General features: G+C 37.9%; 1 protein-coding gene across 3 annotated transcripts; it reads right to left on the bottom strand.

The window, feature by feature from the left end:
• Positions 1-3,756: 3,756 nt before the first annotated feature.
• On the bottom strand, positions 3,757-9,166 carry LOC100852714 (type IV inositol polyphosphate 5-phosphatase 7). 3 transcript variants are annotated; one of them, XM_010653694.3, is made up of 15 exons: positions 8,126-9,166; positions 7,944-8,031; positions 7,463-7,531; positions 7,246-7,333; positions 7,049-7,153; positions 6,319-6,937; positions 6,031-6,224; positions 5,732-5,840; positions 5,442-5,593; positions 5,035-5,284; positions 4,852-4,923; positions 4,639-4,737; positions 4,165-4,229; positions 3,931-4,063; positions 3,757-3,818 (listed from the first exon to the last, which is right to left on the bottom strand). In XM_010653694.3, exons 1-10 carry the CDS (start codon positions 8,153-8,155, stop codon positions 5,059-5,061), a joined length of 1,680 nt encoding a protein of 559 aa, XP_010651996.1. In that variant the 5' UTR covers positions 8,156-9,166; the 3' UTR covers positions 3,757-3,818; positions 3,931-4,063; positions 4,165-4,229; positions 4,639-4,737; positions 4,852-4,923; positions 5,035-5,058. The 3 variants fall into 3 exon arrangements, with proteins under 3 accessions (XP_010651996.1, XP_059593811.1, XP_003632320.1); XM_059737828.1 differs by having other exon boundaries at positions 3,931-3,979; XM_003632272.4 differs by having other exon boundaries at positions 5,442-5,590; positions 8,126-9,163.
• Between the last annotated feature and the right edge of the window lie 1,987 nt (positions 9,167-11,153).

The following is an 11,153-nucleotide window of genomic DNA, read 5'->3' as shown; positions in this document are numbered from 1 at the left end:
TCCATTGAGTCTTCTAAAAGGTTTGGCATCCTTACTGTATACCAATTGATTTCCCGGAAACATCTTGTTGAAATTGCTGTGCCCCACCAACTAAGAATGGAAATCCAAAGGGGAGAAAGGTGGATTATGGGGGAGGATTAGTTGATATTAATGTTGGAAGGCGAGCCCTTGAGCTTCTGGTCTCTTTCTTTTTTGGCTTCTAAGAAATACAACTGTGGTCTGTGTCCTTCAAAAGCCAGTGGGTATGACAAGGGATGCTTCTGAAAAACAGAAGCCCCATCCCCACTTGGATTTCTTGTCCCCCCTTCTTTACCACTAAAGCCAGACTCACTCCTTTAATTACCACTATAATGGTATGGTCATTGGTCAATCTCCCATTCCAAATTATTAATTTCTTCTGAACAAGCTGGTCAGCAAAGCTTTTCCATTCATTGTGCATCATCTTACAACTTAAAAAAAAAATTCTTGGAAATTGGGAGTGCCTTAAAATGGATTAAGTGGGGTTTCTTAAATGGGGAAGAATGTAAAAGGTTATAAGGGAAAGAGGATATGGTGGGTGGGTGGGATTGGCTGAGAGTAGGGATGAGAAAAGTAAGGAAGAAGAAGAAGAAGAAGAAGAAGAAGAGGATGTGGGAGGAGCATGGGACACCCCAAGTTCCCATGCAGGAATACGGAGAAAAAAACAAAACAAGTGTTTGCCAAATGTCACGTCTGTCTGAATCCAGGCTTTAAGGGATTCTCCAAAACCTGAAAACCTCCAAACACTCCCTTCATTTTTGGCTCTTTCACTTCTGTTCACTGCTTCTCCACTGAGAACTCGGAATTTTGGATTTTGGATTTCACCTCTCCATTCACATAATGTTTGATCCTTCTCTTCTCACTTCTACCATTTTTTTATTTTATGACTTTAGGCTTAAATAATGATTGGTAATTAAGACAGTGCTACCAATCAAGAGATGACATGTGTACAACCCGATCCCATTTTTATTATTTCTTAAATCATGATATTATTTATACTCATGACGTAAATTTGAATGATTCAAATTCAATCATAAATGTATTTGTTTTAATCTTCCATTTGTTTAATTTTTTTGAATTTATAATTTTAATATAAAAATAAAATTTAAATAATAATTTTTATAAAATTTGAGAACAAAAATATCTAAGAAAAGGACAGAGAATCGTCAAAGAAAAAGAAAATTCTTTTGAGAATTCCAAGTAGACAGCCCCTGTGGGGTTCACAGCGGCCACATGGCAGACGATTTTGGGTAGCTGCTTCTACGCATGTGACCCTCTTCGCCACGTGTCCACCGCCCCTTGATAAAAGCCCCACCTTGCACTATTCCTCTGTTCTCACCACCACCTCCCTCCCCAACCCGCCCACTCCCCACCCCCACGCATTACACACCCCCCCACCTTTGCTCCCTGGCATTGTGGGTTACGCTGCACGCGCGGCCACTGAGAGTGGAGGGAGGAAAGAAAGGGGAAGCAAGTGGGCACGGAAAACCACCACGGCTGGTGACGGAGACAGGTCTTTGGAACAAAAGCCGTTTTCTTGAGGCCCTGCTCTCAGTTACTTTTTTCAATTTTTACCTTTCACCTTCTTTGGTAAAAAAAATATAAAAAAAATGTGGAAGTTTTTCAACCGTTGGATTTGACAAACGTACGATTTCTTGGAGTTTGTATTTAGACTCCAATTACCAATGAAAGTTCTCAACCTTATTCACATACTATTTTCTTTCCTAAACAATCATTTAAATTGATTATTTTTTTGAAAAAAATAATTAATTATAAAAGCAGACTCAAAATATCTTTTTTTATTTTTTATATTTAATTTTTTTTCTTTGTGATAAAAATATTATAACAAAAGAAAAGAATAGTAAATTGAAAGCATTAAGTGTAGAAAACGTAGGAGGAAGCAGAGGGGACAACTGCAAATTATGAATGGCTAAAAATGGGGAAACTTGAGAGGTGGGGAAATGCTTAAAAATGGATAAAAAGAAAAAGGTAGAAAATGGTTGTCATCACTCATGCATCTACGTCCCTTCCTCGTGCATGGCATCCATTGGTGATTCCCAAAGACTTATGGGTAATTTAAGAGGAAGACCCTCTTTGCAAATACTTTTTGTTTCTTCCACGTTAAACTTTTTCCTTTTTTGGGTTCATCTTTTATTTTGAAATTCTTCTTAAAAAAACAATAGTGTGGAGTTAGAGTTTTGGTTTATAGGTCGGGTTAATTTCATTTACCTCCTTTTGAGGTTTTAATTGAATGCATCTAAACCTTCGTAGATTTAAAGTATCTGATGAGATTTTAAATTTATGAGGATTAAGGTGGTGTTTGCGTTTTTTAACTTTTTACTGAAAATGATTTGTTTTCAAAATTTAAATTGTTTGTTTTTTTACTTTTTCATAACTTATTATAAATTTTTTACTAAATAGAAAACACCAAAATATGTAACTTTTTCTAAATGTAAAAAATGACATATTGATTTTTCTTTACTTTTTTTAATACTTAATAGAAATCAAATATTATAAAAACAAACAACATAATATTTAATATTATTAAGCATTAAGGTTCTATTTAAAATTAAGTAAAAAAACAAACACCACTTAAATATATTTAATTGAAACCTCAAAAGAAGTGAATGAAATTAGCCTTTTATATGTGTCCTTTATGTCTGGAAATTATGACTTTAGTATATTTAAAATCCATATTTTAAAACCATGATTTCTAATTTCTATAGAAGTTATGTTGCCATTAACAAAAGGCCCATAATTTACATTACCTTTGCTTGGAATGATCAATTTGACCAAAAATAGACTTTTAATTTCATAATGTTAATGTTAAGGGCATAATATACATTGTTGGTTCAAAACCGTTGCAGTTTTTATAAAAATTGATTGTCCAACATGCTATCAGAACCTCATTTTGCGGGTTAAAACCTAGCCCACATGAGATAGTGTGATGGTTTAATGAAATAAATTCTCTATTAATATTATATAAATATATTTTTAATTTTCATTTAGCCACTTAAATGAAGGAGGAAAAGAGCAAAACTTTTATTACTGTGCAGATGATGCACTTAATTTGATTGCCAAGTTATGGATCAGAGCAAAGCATGATTGTAATTTGTACTTAACACCCCCCACACATTGAGGAACATATTGGGAATGTAAATTATTAATCATGTTTTATAATTTTGTGGATGGCCACGTGGCCCAATCTCCACCACCCAAGTAACAATCCCACAAGTTTGACTCCAAGATCAGCCGCCCAAAATGTTGGAAAAGTTGAACCCACCTCTATACTTTTTCTGATTTTTTTATTTTATTTTATTTTTTAAATTTTTGGAACCCATCAAATTATGACTTGAGGTAACTGCCTGACATAGCTGTAAGGAAGTGTGTAAGCTGTATTGTGCTTTTATTCAGGAACTTTCACCAAAGGAAAAGCAGGAAAAAAAAAAAAAAAAAAAAAACAGAGTGAAAATGATCAACAATGTTTCCCCCTTCTTTTCCGTTCTTTCCTTTTTCTTTTTACTGCAAGATCATTACTAGCAACTGAAAAAGAAGTAGCTTCAGATGAATCACAACTTCAACTCCCCTCTGTTTTTTTTTTCCTTCTTTAGTTTTGTAAACTGTAATGAGTGCCCATCACAGCTTCATTTCCCTTCTTTTTCTTGGGTAAATGAAATACAAAAATAAATAAATAAATAAATAAAAGAATCAAAATTGCCCAGAATGATCATCACCTCATCTTCATACTTTTTTTTTGTTACGCTGACCCAGTTGGCACTTTTACATTGGGTGAGTTCATCCTGCAAAACCGAAAAAAATGGAAAAATGGTTATTGTACAAGGAAGCTAAGGGGTAGTAACCTTAAATTTAAGGGGCTTTGGCACAAATTAGTTGATGAGAAAAGGGTCTTACTTGGTCAGATTCCATATACTTGCTTTGAGACAAGAAGTTGCCAAGTTTGCTGATAAGAATTGGTGATGAAAAGAATGGTGAGTTGCAGAGCTGATGAGTTAGCAGTAATGGACAAAGCTACAAAATCCAGTACCTGTTTTACAAGGAAAAGGAATGGAAGGAATTAGACAAATGGATTTGGGAGGAAGAATTCCAGGGAAACAGAGAAAAGGAAAGGGAAAGAAAAGGACTGACCTTTTGGATTTTGGGGATGGAATGTCTCAGTCTGAGGCAGAGTTTCTTTGCAGCAGAGTGCCCACCTGTGAATGGGGACCAACTAACAGATAAGAATGGGTACAAACAAGAGACTTCAACCAAAAACTTTAGTGGGAAAGAAGATGTGATTTACGACAGTACTTCCAAAATTCTATTTTTTCCCATGGAATTTGGATTCATATAGCCCATATTTTCATATAGCTAAAAAACTCATTCCATTTGGTCCTTTCAGATACCATTCCTGGTCTGCAGGACCAACTGAGTTTGCTTCAAATTCACCTTAGGTATATTCCATACCATCCACCATGTCCTCAGACCAATTTGATAAAAGCCGCTTTTTTGTGGGCATTTGTGTGTGTTGGTTGGGCTGAGGAAGCATAAAAGTTGGAAAACTAAATGGGATGGTGGGAAATGCCCTTGTTTGTATGGAGGAATTAAGCACTGAGCCATTACCTGACTGACTGAGGAGGAAACCAACCCAGAGTCAGAAATTTGCGATTAATCTGAATTTCATATTCTTCTTTTCACAGGGATTTGTATCTGAATGAAATCCTGTTTATAGTCCATGAATTTGCATCAGTAAAAAAGAATAATCTGATATGAAGACCTACAAGCGACAGAGTAGTTAGTCCATGTAATTCCCCATTCTCTAGGGAAAAAAATTACCTTATGTCTTTAATCTATTCCTGTTGTCTTGTTGGAAGTATTCCCATCTTGGAACTGTATTTAGCTTGCCTCCTATAGAGCCATGAAGGAACAAACTTTAGAATTCTAACAAGAAGTTAGCAACTAACAAAAATCAAGCAAGTTAAGAGAGAGAGAGAGGCAGAGAGGCAAAGAGAGCCATACTTCCAATGAAAAGGAGTGCATCCTTCAAAAGAAATTGAGTTCAGTGAATCCATGTGAATGTGGCAACAACTCTTCTACCTCGATCCTGGAACTGGAACAACTCATACTCTTCTTGATTCGGCTACGGTTGATAGACTCAACCTCTGCCAAAAATATGCTATACACTGGTCTGTGATCAGAGAACCTAGACTCTCCACGAACATAAGATAATTGATTGAGGCCTCGTCCATACCACAATATACGATCACACCTTCATGCACAAAGATTTAAATTCACCATAAGAATTGTATGTTGTCTCATTCATAATCTATAGCCACTAGTATGGGCTTTCTAATCCATTCAGTTTAAGTTAAATTTATGAAGTTTCTCTTTTCCTATTTTCATTGAAAGAGAAAAAAAAAGTTTACCAGGCAGGAGTTCTTCGCTTCTCTTTTGGGTGCATATCATCTCCTGCATATCTGTCTGAGTTATTCGAATATTTGTATGTGGGAGGGAAATATATCTTTCCTTCATTCCATCCTTCAAAGACACGGCCCCGTCTCTGTTCTATCCGCAGCTGCTAAAACAAAGGCACCAGAGATTTAGAGTAAGCACTGCACAACAGGTTGGGAAAAAGGGTAAAGCTCCAAGACACCAGAAAAAAACCACATACACAAACAAATAGATATTGTAACTATTTGCAGGGTAAGAAACATGCCTGGTCATTCTCTAACAATGCTCTCCAGTTGCGCATCTCAACAAGAGCCTTTGCAGATCGGTAAGATAGGGCAATCCGGTAATTTAAATCCCCGAGCCAAATAATCCGACTGTTAGAGACAAACAGAATGTGAAATATTTAGCTTATATGATAAGAGTAAGTGGCTTCTAAATCACCTATTTCAAAGTATTGGAAAGAAGATAGAGAGTAATCCCTAATCATGAAGATGGATTAAAAGTATAAGCAGAATATGGGAAAATAAATTGTGAGAGTATGGTAGAAGCAAAAGAGGGACTGACTCATGCTCAAGAATTGTTTGAGGTGAGTTTTCATCCCCCATGCCATGAACCCTTGGAAATCTTGTCTTTCTAAGGATCTCCATGACATCAGAATTTCTTCTTAGCTCATCTCCATCCTTCTGCCCAGATGTTAAATGACTGCAGATGAAGCAAAAGCTTGTTTGGTGCAAAGACATGCTAATTGAAATCGAACCCTGGAAAATCCAAGAGAATTAAGATATCCTTCTCATCATAATCCCCCACAAATTGGTCTTGAATACAAGTGAAGTTCCAAGGGCAAAAATGTACCTTGTTCCCAAGATAACCCATTAATCCTCTGCCCACACAAGACACTTTCATGTTGCGAACATAGTCTCTTAGATCACTCTTCACCCAAACAGTGAGAAATATCCCAACCATTTGCTTACTGGCAACCAAACAGTACCTTGAATGGCCTGGCTGCCTATCTCTATCCTCCATGGAAGTGGACCCGCTGTAAGACATTGGTGAGAAATGCATGGTACCTGGTGAATCCCCAGGTCCATTCTCATCGTCGGAGGAACCCCATCTGAAATTGGGGTCAAAATCGCTTGGCCTGTGCCCGAACATAACCCTGTCACAAACACTGAACCGGCGATCAAGTCGGGGTTGTGGTATTGACATTTCATTATCCATTCTCATGCTACGACTCAAGGATTGGAAGGATCGTCTATGGAAGAAAGACGAGGTCTTCTGCCTCGTAGATCCCTCAAAGTCAGCATCTAGTTCTACAATGGGATCAGGGATTGGTGAAGGTGTATGGCAACCACCACTGGTGCCAGGAAGACTATTGAGAGTTTTTCTGATAAGAGCTAGCCATTTCCTAGCTGGGCCATTGTCTTCTGTGCCCAGAACATTACCAGCATTCAAAGGAACAATTTCTTGAAACCTGAAAGCCAAAGGGGGTCAAAGAGGTTTCTGTTGTTACTAAAATAGTCACATGGTTAAAAATAAAAATGAAAAAGAAAAAGTAACATGAATTTGAATTCATAGGGCATACCCAAGAACATAAATATCAGCTGGAGGTGAGGCATGGAGCCAATCTTCTAGATTTAAATAACCAGGTGGAGATTTTCCGGCCACATTCCATGTAGCTACAAAAATCCTGTGCCCACATGGAGAAAGCCGCAAACAACCAGTGAAAACCAACTCTACCATGAAGCTTAATATAGAAAAATGAGTGAGAGTAGCGGAAACCTATAATTATTCACATCTGTGACATGGGCAGAATCAAGGTCAATCTTCCCTCTCCGAACCCGATCAGAGTTCCTTTTACTCAATCTCTCTGTGCATTCAATAATGTTCAATGAGAAAGATTAAAGAAACATATTGAAATAAAAAAAATTTATTTTAATTTTGGTGGGGTTAAGAGTGATGTGGTCCAAAGTAATACTGGCGATGCCTGATACTGAACCTGTTTTACTTTTCTTGATTGTGCATGCCTCCCTCTCTGAGAAGTTGTTCCTCCAATCTTCATCACCACCTGAAAAAGAAAACCCATAAAGTTGTTAAAGCTGTGGGCTTTCCACTGCTAATGCATCAATTCCATATTCAAACACAAAACAACAAAAACAATTTAGCCACATAAAAAAATAAAAATAAAATAAAATCCCTGTTTTTCAGAAAGAAGAAGAAAACAAAGAGCAGATCTTGAGCTGCAAACAAAAGTAGCAGAGCCCATTAAAATCAAAATAGTCTTGTGAAAAAAACAAACAGTGATTGATACAGGAAGGATAAGGCAAGTGTTCAGGGTCTAGAAGAATCTCCAGCCAGTTAAAGAAGTTGCAGGGAAAATCCCATTTTTGTTCTTGATATGAAAGCTAATAAGATTCTCAATCCCAGAGCCCTGATTGACATTAGGATCATGTAGAGATGGAGAACAGAAGATGAATAACCTCCATAAACGACGTCGTCCGCCTGAAAGTCTTCCGCTTTGTTCTTGATATTGAACCATTTCTTGACGAGGGTCTTAGGCCATGAAAGCTACCCAAAGAACACAGAGTCAGCAAACCCAACACCCAAAAGGGAGAAAAAAATGAATACGTTTAAAGAGAAATTTTGGCATTTCCCAAACAACCTTGCTTTTCTTGGAGTGCTCATCTCTCATTGTTTCACAACTTCATATAGCTATCCTGACTTTTACAGAAAACTTTGAACTATTCTTCAACAATCCTTTTGAGATTTTCAGCGTTTTGCACGGAAAGGAATGTGAATGAAGAAAATGAACTAGTACGGAAAAACCAAAATCTTATAAATTCGAGGAAAATAACCCCGGAACTGGATTTTGTCTCCAATTTAAGGGGCTTTTCCGCATTAGAAAAACTCGAGAATCAAATGAAAAAGCACTGGTTTTTCCCTCAAAACAACGGGAAAAAGGCTCAGTACTACGCGGGAGATAAGAACAGAGGAAATGGGTATCCTCTGCTTTGTTAGGTAATGAAGAGAAGGCAACCGAGGGAAGGGTGGAAATCAAAGTTTCTCCGCATTCTGGTTTCTGGGTCTCCAAACACGGTGAAAAAACAAAAAATCCCCAGTTGGGCGTTTTTCTTTCTCTGACCCTTGTGTGAGAGAAAACAGAGGAAAAAGGGAAGGAAACAGAGGAATTCAAACGGCAACGAACAGAGAGAGACAACACTGATGCGTGGAAGTAACACTATGAGATTCTGAAGCTACAACAAGACAATGTGGGAGACATAAAGAGAGAGAAAGAGAGAGAGAGAGCTTCTCCCCTCAAAACCTCGTTCTGAGTACAGCAAAGTATCGAATTTGAAGAGAATAAAGTGCAGGGAGCTATCTCTCTCTCTTTCTCAAGGCTTTTTACCCCAAATCCAAGGCCGACCCAGCTGCAGAGAGTTCATGGATACTTCGGTCACCCACTCAAAATCACCCTGCCCGACCCTCTTTACTCTCTCTTTCTCACTCTACAGTTCACCTTCTTTCTCTCTCTAAATCCGTCTCTCTCTCTCTTGACCGTGGTCAGCAAAGTTGGGTTGTTGATCTAATACCCAAACAGAAGCCATTCTTCCGATTTGGTCTTCCACAATTGGAAAAGCAGTTAAAGAAGAAAAAAGAAAAAGAGGGGTGTGTGAAGAGTTTGTTTCCCTTTTCCCCTTCCTCTTCCTTTAAATTTCCATTTTTTTAATATAGAAAAAAAAAATGGGTCATAAAATTATTGCCCCCCTCCCCCAGAACAAAGACTAATGTCTTTGAAGAGCCTGATCTGTTAAGGGGATGTGGGTGAGTTTACACTCTGCATAGAATGTTTAGAAGGTATGGAAGACTTAAAAAAAAACCAAAGAAAACCCTGTTCCTCCAATGTGGGTTTTTGGGGTTTGAGAATTGGGACATCCATAGGTTTATAGGGCTTGAGAGAAGGAATTTTGGTATGAGGAAAGGGTGTTTCTCCAATGTTGCATTTTTGGGGTTTGTGGGATTTTGTAGAATTTTTAGGGTTTTAGCTTTGATATTGGGAATGTATCTTCTCAAAACCCTCATTTGTCACTCCTCATTAGAACAAAATGTTAGTTTGTCAAGCAATTTTTGTGGTCCCCTTTGGCTCAACCTAGGCTTATGTCCAAGCCAACTTAGGCAAATTCTCCCCATTTCCAGGCTTTTGCATCAACAAATTCAATTGCTACAAACTCATCTTCATGCATAAATCAATGTGAATTTTGTGCTTGGAGAATACCCTCTTCCAACTACTTAATCACATTGAAACAGGATCTTGTTAGGCCATGAGGGGTCCCCCTAACCCTAGCTTAACCCGGCCCTAAGCCCACGCGATCTCCTAGGGTTTCGAGTAAGTATATGTTAATCCTAGTTTATCACCTAGCCAGAACAAAGTAATTTCTTGGTTTAAACTCTCCAGGCTCGAACCTTTAATTGACTAATCTTCATACACATGCTACATGTGGGAGACTGTGTCGTGTTGCCTTAGATTGGAGTTAATTTTTCATATCTCTAGGTTCTTAGCAATCAAGTATTGGAATAGTTTATATGTTCCAAGGATTAAACTAATTGGATTGACGGCAAAACAATCCAAGAATCCCCTGCCCTTGTTCATTTCCTAAATGGGAATCCCTAACAAACCCCATACATGATACAACCCACTATCCCAAGTGAAGCTTCCACTACCATTATAGCCATTTGGTCCCAATTATAGGTTGTAAAGATAAGCCATCCAAGTTGGAGACAGAGAGGGAGTGTTTTGTGGGCTTCCATTTTGTTCCTTGTCAAGCTATATAATCAAAAGGATTAAGTTGTTGTATTGTAAGCTTTGATTAGGTGGTTGGTGTAATATGCCTTTTTTTGTATCAACTCCTTAACCAATTCTCCTTTGTTTGCTCCACCTACTATGATGTCTTAAGAATCATTTTCTGGATTAATAATCATAAGCAAACATGCCATAAGGAAAGCAAACCCCGGGTATAATTAGGTTTTGCTAAGGTTGTTAGGATCCTCACATGTGTGGTTTAGAACTGATTGGGGTTTCTATGGAATTAACAAGTGAAGTGGCATTTCCTACAAGAAGAGTGTCAAAACTAAAGAGCAATGAGGGGCCCTTGTTGGTGAATGCTTATCTAAAGGGCAACTAGGAAATCTTTTTATTTCCATGGTGAGAGGCTGTTTGGTATACCATTTGTCATGTAAATGGGATCTAAGGGGACACCATATACTTGGATTCAATAAAGATATCATGGATTTATGATTCTCCAATCTCCCCTTCCATGACTTGTTCCTTATCCCATGGCGATGTGCCACGTGGGGCATCGTCATTCATCCTTGGACCTTCCACAAAATTCCCCATTAGATCTCATCTTTCAAATTTAAGGCCACGTTTGGGTGGGTTTTCAATTCTTTCTCATTCAAGAATGGTTTTGAACATCAACAACACCAACAGTATCAAGTAATCTATAGCCATAACATGTTGCTTATTTCACATGTGGTATTTAGGGACTAGTATCAAGCAATCCCAAAACTGCCCTTGTTCCGATCGAATGCAGGATCGGAGTGGACGAACGAGGCAGTCAAAGGATGATCATTGATTTGTACTTTGAGCAAAGCATCTTCTGCCGGGAGAGAATTTGATTTTCTTTCTGTTTCTT

The sequence above is a fragment of the Vitis vinifera genome, chromosome 7, assembly GCF_030704535.1.
Source record: "Vitis vinifera cultivar Pinot Noir 40024 chromosome 7, ASM3070453v1".
Classification (NCBI taxonomy): domain Eukaryota; kingdom Viridiplantae; phylum Streptophyta; class Magnoliopsida; order Vitales; family Vitaceae; genus Vitis; species Vitis vinifera.
The sequence above is the reverse complement of the archived record's forward strand: the minus strand, read 5'-3'. Positions and strand labels throughout refer to the sequence as shown.